Source organism: Oncorhynchus gorbuscha, linkage group LG04 (assembly GCF_021184085.1).
Source record: "Oncorhynchus gorbuscha isolate QuinsamMale2020 ecotype Even-year linkage group LG04, OgorEven_v1.0, whole genome shotgun sequence".
Lineage (NCBI taxonomy): Eukaryota > Metazoa > Chordata > Actinopteri > Salmoniformes > Salmonidae > Oncorhynchus > Oncorhynchus gorbuscha.
In genome coordinates, this window is record NC_060176.1 from 14,982,397 (window position 1) to 14,996,975 (window position 14,579).

Genomic DNA, 14,579 nt, shown 5'->3' on the forward strand with positions numbered 1-14,579 from the left:
CTTGACATAGATCCAGAAAAACTAGATGTGTAAACCTACCTGAATAGCAGCTATAAACTCTTCAGCTATATATCAATACATTCAAATTAAACTTGGGGATTAACCAGTAATTGTTGTGTACTATACAAAATGAAGTTGTGTCCTACTGCCCTATTTTCCGAGAGGTGCTTTCATATCAAATTTAATGAGTGCCCTCCACACTGTAACTACAGTAACAGAGTAGCATAATCCCAAACACACAGACGCATCCGAATGATGCATGCAGAGTATGTCAGGCATTTGAATAGCATGAGGTGAAGGGTTCATTCCAGGATACAAATGGAACACAGTTCAAAATGTTTGGTTTATTTTTAAGTACAAATGTTACAATTCAATAAAAGAAGGTCAAAGAACAAATAAATACAAATGGGTTACTGTGTGTTTTACGATAGTTGCCATAACATACAGCATAGAGACAATAAGCACACAGTGAGGCTGTCAGCTGACCGTGTTGCCGGGGCCACATTCCTCCCTGTGGACGCAAACAAAACATACCAAACAATGATATCACTACCACATAGTTACTGTTAAACATGACATTATGATGATATTGGTATGCTATTACAGTCAAAAAAACATAAATCATTGAACAACACCCATCAATAAGACCAAATAGTTCTTTCCATCTTTCTCATGAGATGATCTTTATCCATGTCCCCGAGTCCTTAACCTTTGAATCATTACCCCTGTGAATCCTTACCTCTGTGAATCCTTACCTCTGTGAATCCTTACCTCTGTGAATCCTTACCTCTGTGCTCTAACAGGACATCCCCCTCATACTGCGCCAGGCCCAAGGCATGTCTCTGCCCACTGTTCAGCTCCGCCCACTGCTTCTCTGTGACCACCCACGCCTGCTCCACATTCAGCCACGACAGCTGGACCGCACTGAATACCACCTGACAGACACAGACACATCGTGCATCAACTAACAAAATGGGATGTGGTTTGGAGAGCATTATTTAAATAGCATTATCCAAACCAGCTCTTAAGTATCCTGAGGTGAACCAGAGAGAGACTCACAGCCATCTTTGTGGGGGGAATCAGGGCGATAGCTTCGGGGATGAGCCCCTCCATCTGCTCCTGTACCAGAGCAGACAGAACCATGTCCTCCAGACCCGCTGGACAGAGAGAGGGAGGGAGAGAGAGACAGGGAGAGAGAGAGGACTCATGTAATGAGTGTGCGTGTGAGGGGGGTGGATTCACTGGTCACTATCAACTAACTATTCCTTATAGTTAAGGATCAAATATACTGAATATACAACAATAAAACTGTCTGAGTTTAAACCCCTGCCCCATTTGAACAACTGTACCTGCTAGTGTGCCGATCTCAGTGAAGACCTCGGGACCCCAGGTACTGACAGAGCCAAAGGCCTGAGGACTGGAGAGACGGGCGGTCAGAGCCTCCATCTGCTGCTCTGAACACGGCAGAGCCAGCTCCCTCAGGAACAGAGTAGCCATGCTGTCAGTCAAACAGGAGGAGGACTCATTAGGACTGGGTTGATGGAAGCATTATCACCAAGTGGAATCAGACAGCAAAAAATGACAGATTTTTGCCTTTTGCACTATATGCTGAGCTTTATTCACAAGGTATGTAATCTAATATTTCTGTGGTTAAAATAAAGTGTGTATTTATAATACATGACTGACCTGAGGTTGTAGGGGTCCAGTCTGTTGATCTCTGACAGTGTTAAACCACAGAGCAGGTGTCCTAGAGCAGCCACTTCTACAGCTCCGAGTTGCTCCACCTTCAACTTCTGCTTCCGCATCACACCAACAACTGCTGCTCTCATCTGAAACGATTCACAGGGTTGGAGAGTCAAACAACTTACACCAGAAGTGGGCAACCCTCCACACTACAAATATCACACGTGAGATTGGAATATGGGAGCGTCGTCACCTTTTTTGGGCTCCAGTCAGTCAGAGCCCCCAGGTAGGCCAGGACACCCAGGTCAGTCAGGTTAATGTCCTGGAGCTCTCTCTCCCCCAGCTCAGTGACCAGACAGCCCAGCCCCAGGACCTGCTCTGGCCTCAGACCTCTAACTGGACTGTAGGCCTGGAGGAGGGTGAAGGATAGTGCACAAAATACACAACACATTTCCACTGTCAATCTTTAGCAGGCAGTGATGAAAACCAAAACGTCCCTGATGTTCTGAAACTAACCTGCCTGAGCTTTACCCACAGTGCTTGGCGCTGCTCAGGGCTCAGTGAAGCGTCCTGACCTATGACCTCCACACACTGCCTCAACTCCTCCCCTGCCATCCGGCTCAGCTGATTGGCTGTCCATGCTGAGGGGAAGGTCCCTCTTATGTCACCACAGCTTGGGACTGGCACTGGATAGATGACATGAGACCGCAATGAGTTTAGAACCACAATGCATGATCATCAAGCTTTCCTTCAGAGCTAGTGGGTATGATACATTTATGATATAGAGAGCTGATCAATGATGACCTTTTCTCCTGCTCTGTGCTCTGACAACCCCCCGTATCAGACTGTGGATCCTCTCTCTCTGGCCCTTCTGGTCCACACACTGGGACATACAGGCCTGACCCACATCACTGTTCTCCCAGCGCCACTGACCTGCCAGAACCTCCTCCACCGTGTCTGCACTCAACACCACCTGATATATGGTAGTAAAACACACACTTAGCACATCCTGCTAAAAGTACACGCATGCAATCACATACAGTACTGCAGGGCTTTAATTGTCATCACCCATGATAAAGTGATAGACATTGAAAAGGCACTTTGTGTTTCGCCCATTGGAGTCCTCACCAGTGGGATGGAGTTGATCTGTTTTGGAGAGAGAGTAAACAACAGTCTGCCAACAAGCTCCACATCACCAACCGTCCATGCCGATGCCTCTCTACAATAAACACACACACACCAGCTTTCTGTTATAAATGCATACATGACGTATACCCACAGGCCCAGTGCTGCCATAACCAGCTCACAACCACCCCAGGCCTCCCACTCTACCATCTCCTAAAAGAGACCCAGTTGTCTCTCACCCCAGCAGGTCTCTCCCAGTAAGCAGAGCAGCCAAGTCCTTCAGGGTGTCCCAGGGCAGGCAGTACCCCCTCAGCTCATCCAGTTGCAGCCCCAGGGCCCCTCTGTCCACCAGCCCCAGGGTATCCCTGTCCAGGAAGGGCAACAGGGGCCCCAGGAGGTCCACAGAGGCCACCCTGAGCTCCCCCTCAGCCAGGCCCTGAGAGGTGCTCTGGAAGGACACATCAGAACACAGTTACTACAGTATAATTACTGCAGGTACGACAATATAATGACTACAGTTGACAACAAAGCACAATCCGTTTAGCTGATTATTAAATATTGTAATGCTATGCAGTACAACCCTGTATCATTATGTTTGGATGAATTGTGTGTATGTTTTATTAATCAGGAGGATTTCGTGCTAATAATATCATAGTCTCTCCTCACCAGCACAGTGATGGCCTTTTCTGCTAAGGCCATCTGCTTATGACGGGGCAGCTTGAGGAAGTCCACAAAGTGCTGCTGAATGTGAGCCAGGATGGCTGTCAGTGAAGTATTAGACAGGCTCTCAATCAGGTTCACCCTGGGACAGCAGGAATAACCAGATTCATATTGTATATAGAAAGATTAAATGTTGGACCATTTCTACAATATATTTTGGAGTGAATGATATCGTACGGTAATTCTGCAGCAAACCAGGGGCTTATACCATCCAGGTCTTCCTCTGGTCTCTGCCGCAGCTCCTCTACAACGCATTTCCTCTGGTAACAAAACACAAAACATCTGAACAAACTAGTATGAAATAGGAAGCTCTGAAGAATTCCATGAATACATTTCTTGACATTTGATACGGTAGATAAAATACTATAGATAAAGAAAGATGTATCTAAATATAGATAAATAAAAGGGAGGGGTGAGAGAGAAAGAGGAGGGGAGGGTGACATGAGGGATACCATGTGGGTTGCTTGTGGTTCCTCACCAGAGATGGTCTCACCCCTCCTGGCAACTCACTGACAAACTGAAGCAACTCTGAAAAATCGGTTTCATTGGTCCAAAGCTTTAGCCAATCACAGCTCATTCCACCAGCAATATGGCCCAAGTCCCTAAAGAGCAAATAGATGATTGGATGAATAAATTGTATCTGGAAGACTGCATTGCATTTGTAATCCAGGTGAAGGAAACCTAATGAAACTGGGTACTGACTGAGTCTCGAGTTTTGTCATGTAATGATTTGCATGAATATCACATGATATTCAATAACACAGCACATACCCATGTCACCTAATAACATTTGACTTACTCTACAGTGTCTCTGGTAATGATTTCAGATTGATGGATCCTCTTGAAAAGTAGCTGAGCCTATACAATTCAGAAAGACAAAGTGTGTAAGAGAGAGAAAACAGGTGGTGAAAAGAATCTAATACACCCTTGACTCTGACAAAATCTATTTAAGGTAGGCATTACTCATTTATATTCCCCCTCCAGACTATTGTACTACATCCAAACCAATTTGCTTGATGACGGCTGAGGCGTATGGGGTATTAATATCCTGAATGGCTCATCTGAAGCTTATCCAATGATTTGCAGATTAATTGGAGCCCAGGCCCACACTGGCAGCTTGGCAGCATGGCTTTCGCTCTAGAGCAACAACAGTAATGATGCTATACCATAGCCAAAGGAGTGGGTGTTTTAGTAGTGTTGTCTGTTCAGACAGAGCATAGTGGAGATGGATGTGCACCTGTTGGGGGGACCAGGGCAGGTCTCTGTACAGGCTCATATCTCTCAGGAATGTCTCTCTATCCAGAACCTCTATCAGCTCCCTCAGGGGCACAAACGGCAGGAGACATTGGAGCTGCACTGTGAAGTTCCTTGAGTTGCTGGCTAAAGCCTTTTATAAAAGCAAAGGAGTAAACAATGGAATATGTACCTGAGTAATAGTAATTGGTAATAGGTTAAGTACTGTACTTATAAGGTAGTTGATGATTGACAGCATAATTGGTTTGTTAGCATTTAAATTCTACCATCTCTTTACTGTGTCATCATCTGCTCTCAGTGTGGTAAGAAAGACAATGCAGAGCCACTGGAAATGATGAATAAAGAACCGTTTGGCAGAGAGGAGAAAGTAATCTCCCCACAGAGAAACAAGAGCACCTTACCTCCTGCAGTGCCCTGTGGAGCATGGCTCTATGGGCAGGCTTCAGGTCAGCCAGTAGAGTGCCCCAGCACTGGCAGTGAGTGGTTCCACTGATCTCAGACCAGTGTATGCCTCTGAGCACAGCAGGGGACAGGCCAGGCAGTAAGGGTTTCAGCCTGCACAGTGTATCCATGGTGAGCTGACAAGGAGAGGATCACCATGCATATATGGCCTCGTAAGGATGCACAACAAGCTGTGTAGATTAAAACATAACTGAAGAGGTCACTAATAAGCCTTTACTTACATTTGTGTCTTGTGAAATTGTGGATAATATCTGGAAAGCCTGGGGGAAGTTAAAAACAACATGTAATGTTCGCTCAGCAGAAAACAACATACCGGTAGATTCAGTGTGTAGGCATAGTCCATGCAGTGCTGACCTGTGCTGGGGAGAAGCTGGGCAGACCTGGTTGTGTTAGCAGGTCCAAGAGCTGTAGTGAGGGCAGTGACTGCAGGAAGGAAGCCCCTAGCTGGGGCAGTAGGCCCCTGAGGGTGGCCAGTGCTGGAGGAGGTAGAGTGCTGGCGTTCAGAGGCCGCACCGCCTGGACCAGCCAGAGAGACAGCTGAACATGGCAAGAGCAGGATCGACAGGGTCAGAGCCCCTCACATATGATATGGACTGTATACATATACAAATGGCATTTTTACTGATATCCTAACAGGTATGTAGGAGGAGAAAATTGTCACACTGCCACAAAATGAACTTGGAACTTTTGGAGTGCATCCCATTTTTTTAAAACTTGCAATTCTCTCTCACCTTGCCTGAATCACTGATGAGTCCCTCAGACACACAGAGAGCTAGCTGCTGCCAAAGAGCAGAGGACACAGGGGAAGCCAGCAGAAACGGACGAAGCTCCTCCGGTTTCAGGTAACAAACCAGAACTCCCAGCCTGTTGAGAAATAATGCCCTCGTATCTCTGGTCTAATACTCTGGTAACTGCACAAAGTGACACTGTGGCTCTGGTCAGAACTAGAGCACTATATGCGGAATAGGTTACAACTTGAGACAAAAGACCCTACCTCGATATGTTATCACTGGTGAAGTTCCTTTTTTTAATGAATAGAGTCCGTAGAACATGACGTCCCCTTGTTCCATCCAGACTGGTGTTTCCCAGAAACTCCACCAGGGGGCTCAGCTTGAGAAGGGACAAGATGACAGAGTAATGCCAATGCAGTACACAATACTAATTGAAAATATCAGTAGAGTAGATAAGGAATGAGATGTGTAACCTGGTCTGATGTCAGCTGCTGAAATTGGCTGACTGGGAGATGTGGGAGCATTGGGAGGATGGAGCTGAGGAAATATGGTGGCCAGGAAGGGACATCTCCCACCACACTGGACTGCAGGAGCCTCTTCACAAATGCCTGTTTCTGTGGAGACTTCATCTCTGTGCTGTGGTCACGGATCGCCATCAACCTATGATACAACACAGAACCAGTCAACACGATTACCTTTGACCTTTGACATAAAATGGCAGCTCAGGTCTAGTAACTCACACACTGGTGTTGACCATCAGGGAGGTGGGGAAGCTCATGATGTCAGAGACGGACATGAAAGGTATGAACTGTGATAGGTCGACGAAGAGGTCAGGGGTCACACGAGGGAACTTGTGGATGAAGGCGGACGTCATGGTCTCCATGGCCTGCAGTTCTCTCTGAGAGGACTGGGGGAGACAGTGGTCTTTATTGACAGTAGTAGTAACTTAGTAACATTCCTACTTTCCAGCATCCATGACTAAACTGAGAGTGTTTGAGGACAAACCTGAGTGGTCTCTACGTGCAGCTGGTCCCAGCTCTGGTGCATGTGAGACAGAAACCTCTTCACTGCATCTTTCTCTGCTGACATCACCAGTGTGCGGATACTCTCCCTGGGCATTTGGAGGTACTCCTGGAGAGAAAACAATGTTCACCTTAATACAGGTAACCAGTCAATCTGCATCCTAACCATTTTATAAAGGTGTACAGTACCTGCATTAGGACTCTGAGGGCAGAGGAGTTGTCCTCTCTCTCAATGAGGTCCCATAATACAGGCTGTCAGGACAGAGGAGGCATTCACATTACCTTCATGTGTCTATGTTTGTGTGTATGTGTTCTATGTATAAGGTATGTGGCTTACACTGAAGCAGCTGAGCAGGTCCTCTTTGATAGCTGCGCTCTGCTCCCTGCGCAGGAACAAGCCCACGGTTTGGAGCACGCTCAGTGAGGCATCAGGACGCAGAGTTGCCCAGAATGAAGTGTTGTCAAGGAGACTGGAAAGGAGGATGGCCTGGCCCAGGCCCTGCCTCACCTCCCCCTCCCCCTCATCCAGCCCCGCCGAGAGCCCAACCACAAAGTCCAGTACCCTCAGCACGTAACCCACAGCCCCCACCCAGCCCCCGCGTTCACCCCCATCCACCTCACACACACTCAGCCTGTGCAGTGCCTCCAACAGCAGCGGAGCAGGACTCACACACAGCTGTGATGTGTCAAAGTCGTACGGCGCCGGGAGCATGTCAAAGAACCACTGGAGGAAGCACTTCCTGTCCTCCTGTTCTACATCCAGGTCAACGCAAAGATCAGAGAATTGAGGATAGGCTGAGAGTAGCCGGCGGTAGAGGGTGGCATTGCTACAAACATACTCCCTCAGCCCCTCTGTACTGCCACAGAGCTCCAGTAGGGTGGCGTTGGTGAAATGCTGCAGGCTCCACTTCCTGTAGTTACATGTGTCTTCTATGGATTCAGGGTGGGAGGAGTTGTGGAGTCTGGAGCAGTACTCTGCAGCCCAGCTGCCCTCCGGAAGGGATGGGTGGGAGGGATGGGCCTCAGGGGACTCGCTGCCACACAGGGCTGAGACCAGAGCAGAAGTGTTGGGCAGGAAGCAGCGTCTGAAGTCCTGGGCGCTGAGTGACCTGGTGCCCAGCTGGGCCAGGCAGGCTTCGTCAGGCCCTGGGATGCCCCCGCCCTCCACCACCTCCCCTGACAGCTGCACACACAGGTCACCTATACTGGACGGGTTGAAGTAGTGGTAGTCCTTCATCTCTGCAGCCTGTAAACATCACAAGCAGAATGTAGTTAGACATTGTGGAGAAGTTAAAAAAGTGAGTTGAGAACCCAACTCTTTTGCATTCAGAAGTGGGGTTTGATCATGGACTGTACCTGGTGTGCTCTCTGCAGCCAAAAGGAGGAGTTGGCACACACAGTGTTGTTGAACTGGTGAGCGAAGAACTCGCTGCAGACGTGGACCCACAGGAAGTCATCCTCGGCTGCAGACAGGTACCAGGCGGCGTCGGAACACGTGGCGTGTAGGTCGGGTCCAACCTGACCAACCTCCGGGTTCACAGACCCATCGTCCCCGTCAAACAGGTTACAGTAGAGGAACACAGTGAAGTTGGACACACCTGTAAGGCCTGGGATAGAGGCATTACACGCTGCTTCCAGGATCTCTGCTGAGGCAAAGTACCCCATCTCTCTCAGGTGGCTGTGGCCAACTTCTACTGCCTCAGACTGGGGCTTGAGGAGACGGGAACGGCGGGGTACTGGGGTTGAGGTGGGTGGTTTTTTCTGTTTGGGTGCCCTGCGGGGTGACAGGGCTGGTCTAGGGCGAGAGGGGCGTGGTGGGGGTCTGGGGTCCCCGCTCTCACCCTCTATGGCTGGGCAGGAGAGGAAGGGAGGGGTGCTGGGAGGGCCCTGTGAGTTGAAGCCCAGAGCCTGAGCATTCCACGTGACATTATGTCTAATCCCCCTACAAGTCACAGACAAGGGGAGAGAGTATGGTAAACTAAGGTACTACAAAAAACATACAATTTCTATTAACCTCATATTCTTTGTGAGGGAAAGTTATAAAATGAAACCCTCATGATGCATGTAGTTTATATTATAAGCTTAGTTTTTTCTCGATTACGTACCATAAGATTAGCTGTCTCAGGTCACCTTTGAAAAGATAGATTAAAAAAAGATAGATAAAAGATAGATTAATGGAAAATCACAGACAGTGTAAGAGAGCTAGTGAATATTATGGTAGGTCAATGGTGTAAAAAGCGACTTGCATCGTACAATCGGGCCTGATGTAACAGCATAGCTGGGCTCACAATGCCCAGGAGATAGTGTTACTGGCATCAATGAGAGGACAAAGAGATTAGCCAAAGCATGGGATGCAGGGTAAAACTGATCCTCTCAATGACTAACATGGCCATTATGATTTTAAAGCAGTGTCAGTCCAAACACTCATGTGTCATGGGTTTCAGTCTAAATCATTCATGACTAATGAGTAAGAGCTGTTTGAGACATATTATCAGCTTAGTATGAAGGGAAATCAAATTCAAGAAACCTTGATCAACATGTATGACCCGTCTCTGACATGTATTTTATAAGAACAGTAAAAGTAAGAGCATGTATACTGAACAAAAATATAAACGCAACATGTAAAGTGTTGGTCCAATTTTTCATGAGCAGAAACAAAAGATCCCAGAAATTTTCCATACGCACAAAAAGCTCATTTCTCTCAAATGTTGTGCACAAATGTGTTTACATCCCTATTAGTGAGCATTTCTCCTTTGCCAAAATAATCCATCCACCTGGTCAGGTGTGGCATATAAAGAAGCTGATTAAACAGCATGATCATTAATTACACGGACGCACCTTGTGCTGGGAACAATAAAATGTGCAGTTTTGTCAAACAATACAATGCCACCCTTGTCTCTTTTGAGGGAGTGTGCACTTGGCATGCTGAATGCAGGAATGTCCAAAAGAGCTGTTGCCAGATAATGTAATGTTCATTTCTCTACCATAAACCGCCTCCAACGTCGTGTTAGAAAATTTGTCAGAGCATCCTGAGTAGCACAGCGGTCTAAGGCACTGCATCTCAGTGCAAGAGGTGTCACTACAGTCCCTGGTTTGAATCAAGGCTGTATCACATCCAGCTGTGATTGGGAGTCCCATAGGGCAGCGCACAATTGGCTAGGCGTCGTCATGGGTAGGATGTCATTGTAAATAAGAATTTGTTCTTAACTGACTTGCCTGGTTAAATTAAATCCAACCACAGCTCAAGTGTAACCACGCTAGCCCAGGACAGCCACATCTGGATTATTTCTGTCTGTAAAACACCCTTTTGTGGGGAAGAACTCATTCTGATTGGCTGCGCCCCTGCCCAGTTATATGTCTATAGATTAGGGCCTAATGTATTTATTTCAATTGACTGATTTCATTCTATGAAGTGTAGCTCAACAAAATCTTTGAAATTGTTGCATGTTGAGTATATATTTTTGTTTAGTATAGCTAGCCACCAGGGTTGAGGCTCAATTCCAGTTGAATTCAGTCAAATCACAAAATCCTCAAGGAAGGGTAGCCTAGTGGTTAGTGTGTTGGAATAGTAACCGGAAGGTTGCAAGTTCAAACCCCCGAGCTGTTAACCCACTGTTCCTAGGCCATCACTGAAAATAAGAATTTGTTCTTAACTGACTTGCCTGGTTAAATAAACGTAAAATAAATACAAATAAATAGGAAGCATTCCATTCATACATTGAATTGCAGCTCATCCACTGAATTGACTAAATTGAAGTGGAACTGACCCCAACCTTTTGGTGAATGGGGAGCATCATGGACTCACCTACGGAACATCTGCCCTTATGTTTGGTCTGTGTCACGTCCACCACACTGCTAACATCATCAAGCAGTGCCATGGTAACACGGGACACCTTTCTCCTCAGGTTGCCGTACACGGAGCTGCCCACCCTGTGCAAGAATCCCCTTCTGAGGCCGTCCAATCCCTGCAGCAGGGCAGGGTTTTGCTCTGCCAGCTGCCCCGCCCTCTGCCCCCCATCAGAGTGTGATAAAGCCTGCAGGAGCAGTGTCTGAAGGGAGTCCAGGTCTCCCCCCATGTCCCTTCTGTCCTCAACATCCCCTTGAGTGGCATTCCCAGACAACCCCTCCTCTCTCAGGGCCTTGGGGGGCATGCTGAAGGGTTTCAGGCGCCCAAAAGCAGCTGAGCCCCTTCTCTGGTTGGCCCCCATCCCTGCAGGGTGCAGGTTCACCACGGGCTTCCAGTTGCGTGTCTCCATGAAGCGGAGAAACTGTGTTAGCCAGCTGACACTGAAGGCACATTCATTGCGGCCCCTAAGGGCACAGATGAAGCCCTGCAGCCCGGCGCTGGCCTGGCCATAGGTCCCGCTGACCAGCGCCTGCAGGGCCACCTCCAGCAGAGCACTCACTGTCCTCCAGTTCTGGGACAGGAAGTCAAGCAGGGGCCTGTGGGGTTGCCGCTCAGACAGAGACATGAGGCTCTGCAGAAGCCCCAGCAGCCCGTCCCAGTGAGGGCTGCCTCTCAGGGACAGGAACCAGTCCTGGAGTCTGACGCTGGGCCTGGGGGGCTCCCTGGTGTCCCACTGGTTCAGCGCAGCGCCCCCCTCTGACTGGATAAAGGACTGCAATACCTTCTCCCACAGTTGTTCCTCGTCAGAGACAAGCTGTCGCTCCTCCAGCTCAGCACCCATCTCTTGGAGGTACATGGAGATATTGTAGAGGAAGCCTGACAGACGGTGCCTGTCCACAGGCTTCTGGAGGGAGGGGAGGCCCATGCTCTTACTGGGCAGCAGGCCCAGGGTCTTCAGACTTCCCATGATGCTCCTCACCACGCTGTGGACCTGCTGGTCTTGGGTTCTCTCCAGGGAGGCAGGCTCTTTGCTAGGATACCACCCCCCTCCTTTACGCCATATTGATACTAACTCCTTGAAAATGGGCTCTCTTTGGTCCTCTTTTCTACTTGCTGGAAATTATGTTGCAAAGCCATATTTTGAGCATGATACAGCAAACATTATTAATATTAAGGCATCATCACACCATTACACTACATCATAACAAAAAATTGTAAGATACTGTCTCCTTACCTGAACTCCTGGTGGATGTATTGCCCAGTAAAACAACCAACAGTGTGATGCGCATGACCCTAAACACCGCCATCTTCTCTATCACCTCCAAGAGCCAGTGCTGATGATGTCACAGTGATGTCACATCTGTCTCTGAGTCTGTGGCCTAAGTCTGATTGATGTCATATCCCTGAGTTTGGACTGCATCCCCTGTTACAGCCTTCCTCTGGCAATGGGTTGGTGTCAGTAGGGTGGACACAGGGAGTAGGGTGTTTCATTGTAGAGTGGACATTAAACCTTAATGACAGGCCACCGTCACCTGACCACCTTCCCTCTCACAATAGAGGTGTATTACCATGGATTTCAATCAACTGAGGTATATTCTTTATTCTTTCTATGAACTTGAAGCAGTTTTGAGTGAGACTTTGAAATATGAAATGCACAGAAGGAATACAAATACTGGTACTAAATAAGTTGTTAATCTATCCAGAAATATTCTCTTTTCAAATGGGTCTTAGACATTATGAGAGCATGAAGATAGGTTAACATTTGCCACCAATGCATCTCTATCCATATACATGGGATTTGTTTGATGTCCCAAAAATACTTAACACCAGTCATCTGCAATATCAAAAGGAGTATAAAGAGAATTATATTTGTTTGTACTCACCATTGACGCTCTATTCAGTTCTTCAAATCCTTGAAAATGTGTTTATAAGGCTTTGTGAATATCTCCATAAGTTCCAGGTATAAATGTGCACTAAAACAATATTATTTGACCTATTTTCTTTCTGTCTGTCCCTCTCACTTTCAACTTCTCTCCCTCCCTCTGTTTCCCTGTCAGCCCCTCCCACTCCTACTCTCCCTCCCTCTGTTCCTCTGTTTCCCTGTCAGCCCATCCCACTCCTACTCTCCCTCCCTCTGTTTCCCTGTCAGCTCCTCCCACTCCTACTCTCCCTCCCTCTGTTCCTCTGTTTCCCTGTCAGCCCCTCCCACTCCTACTCTCCCTCCCTCTGTTTCCCTGTCAGCCCCTCCCACACCAGGAGATCCAGTTGGATGAATTAGGACCATAGCTTAGCCTCATATTTCAGTGGTATCCCCCTATCTTGTGCCAGCTGACTGTTTTCTAAGGTGAGTTTAACGCAATAGAGGACAGGACAAATAAAATAAAATCTAATTTTATTAGTCACATGCACCGAATACAACAGGTGTAGTAGACCTTACAGTGAAATGCGTACTTACGAGCCCCTAACCAACAATGCAGTTTCAAAAAATACAGATAAGAATAAGAGATAAAAGTAACAAGTAATTAAAAAGCATCAGTGAAATAACAATAGCGAGACTATATACAGGGGGGTACTGATACAGAGTCAATGTACGGGGGCACCGGTTATTTGAGGTAGTATGTACATGTAGGTAGAGTTATTAAAGTGACTATGCATAGATGACAACAGGACAGGACAATGGACAGGACAATGGGCGGGACAGGACAATGGACAGGACAACGGATAAAGTGTTGTCTATACGGCGCTGAGGTTGCATGTGTATGAACAAAAATAAACTTTAACAAAACTCTATGACTATGTCATACTGTAGAGATGGTCCCTTCTATCAGGGTATTTACTATAAAATGTTTAGATTTCCCCATAATATGTGAAACAACCCACTTTTGGAAAGAATGAAACAAACTTGTTTTGCTGTATTTCAATAGTTCTTTGCATCTAATATGTTGATTTCAGTGTTGTTTTGAAACAATCCCAAGGTTAGGACTGTCAGCTTGATTCACAAGCAGCGTTCAAATCTGGATGGTATTAATCACACCCAGGTTATCTCTCCCATTCTCTAGCTGTCCAATGTCTCCCACTGACTAATTCTCTGTTGAGCTGTCTCTCAGCTAGGGCTCATCCTGTGTGACTCTGAGTCTGTGGAGTATAGGTTTACCCAGAGGGCCAAGCCAGCACGTCACAGAGCAGACACATCCATCCTCCAGTCACTGCAGCCACACAATCAAGCCCTTTACTGTGCCACAGTGGCAGGCTCCCTGGTGTCAGACCGCTGTCTGCAGGCCCCGTAACCTGAGTGGGGAAAGTGAAAGGATCCCTCCCTGCGCCCCTGGCCCTTTAACTCTGTGTCACTGTGGCCTGTTGTGGAACAATAACTTCCTCTTGTATTATTGATGCTGTAGGGAAACAGCAGTCAGTCAGCGCTGTGGGTTTCAGTTTGCTAAAGGAATATATAATGAGAAACAGGATAGCGCCAGCCTCTCTATCTATGTCCCTGCAAAACACACTGGTGAGACCTTCGAAACAGAGGATGCTGGAGAGACAAGGGACCTGTTTGAATACATGATGAGGGCATCTTTCCCAAAGAGATAGATACTCTATCTATCTCTATGATCCATCCATCCTCCCCTCTTGAAATAATCACTTGTTGGATGGGTGAAGGCAAGGATGGTATGGTACGTATTAATTTGTGGATGTCCATCATCCATTTTGTATGATACTGTGTAATAAGAATGACAA

At 47.2% G+C, this 14,579-nt stretch overlaps 1 protein-coding gene across 1 annotated transcript; it reads right to left on the reverse strand.

Annotated features, from left to right (window-relative positions):
• Window positions 1-324: 324 nt before the first annotated feature.
• On the reverse strand, window positions 325-12,315 carry LOC124033477 (stereocilin). Its single transcript, XM_046345502.1, has 29 exons — window positions 12,079-12,315; window positions 10,803-11,957; window positions 9,103-9,127; window positions 8,354-8,939; window positions 7,335-8,243; window positions 7,187-7,249; window positions 6,981-7,106; window positions 6,716-6,882; window positions 6,449-6,635; window positions 6,239-6,354; window positions 5,976-6,108; window positions 5,599-5,781; window positions 5,466-5,504; window positions 5,184-5,360; window positions 4,766-4,915; window positions 4,328-4,386; window positions 4,007-4,130; window positions 3,706-3,788; window positions 3,475-3,610; window positions 3,048-3,256; window positions 2,812-2,902; window positions 2,488-2,656; window positions 2,200-2,369; window positions 1,937-2,092; window positions 1,687-1,829; window positions 1,350-1,498; window positions 1,060-1,157; window positions 788-935; window positions 325-511 (listed from the first exon to the last, which is right to left on the reverse strand). The coding sequence occupies exons 1-29, from the start codon at window positions 12,149-12,151 to the stop codon at window positions 423-425; spliced, it is 5,913 nt and encodes a 1,970-aa protein (XP_046201458.1). The 5' UTR covers window positions 12,152-12,315; the 3' UTR covers window positions 325-422.
• Window positions 12,316-14,579: the final 2,264 nt, after the last annotated feature.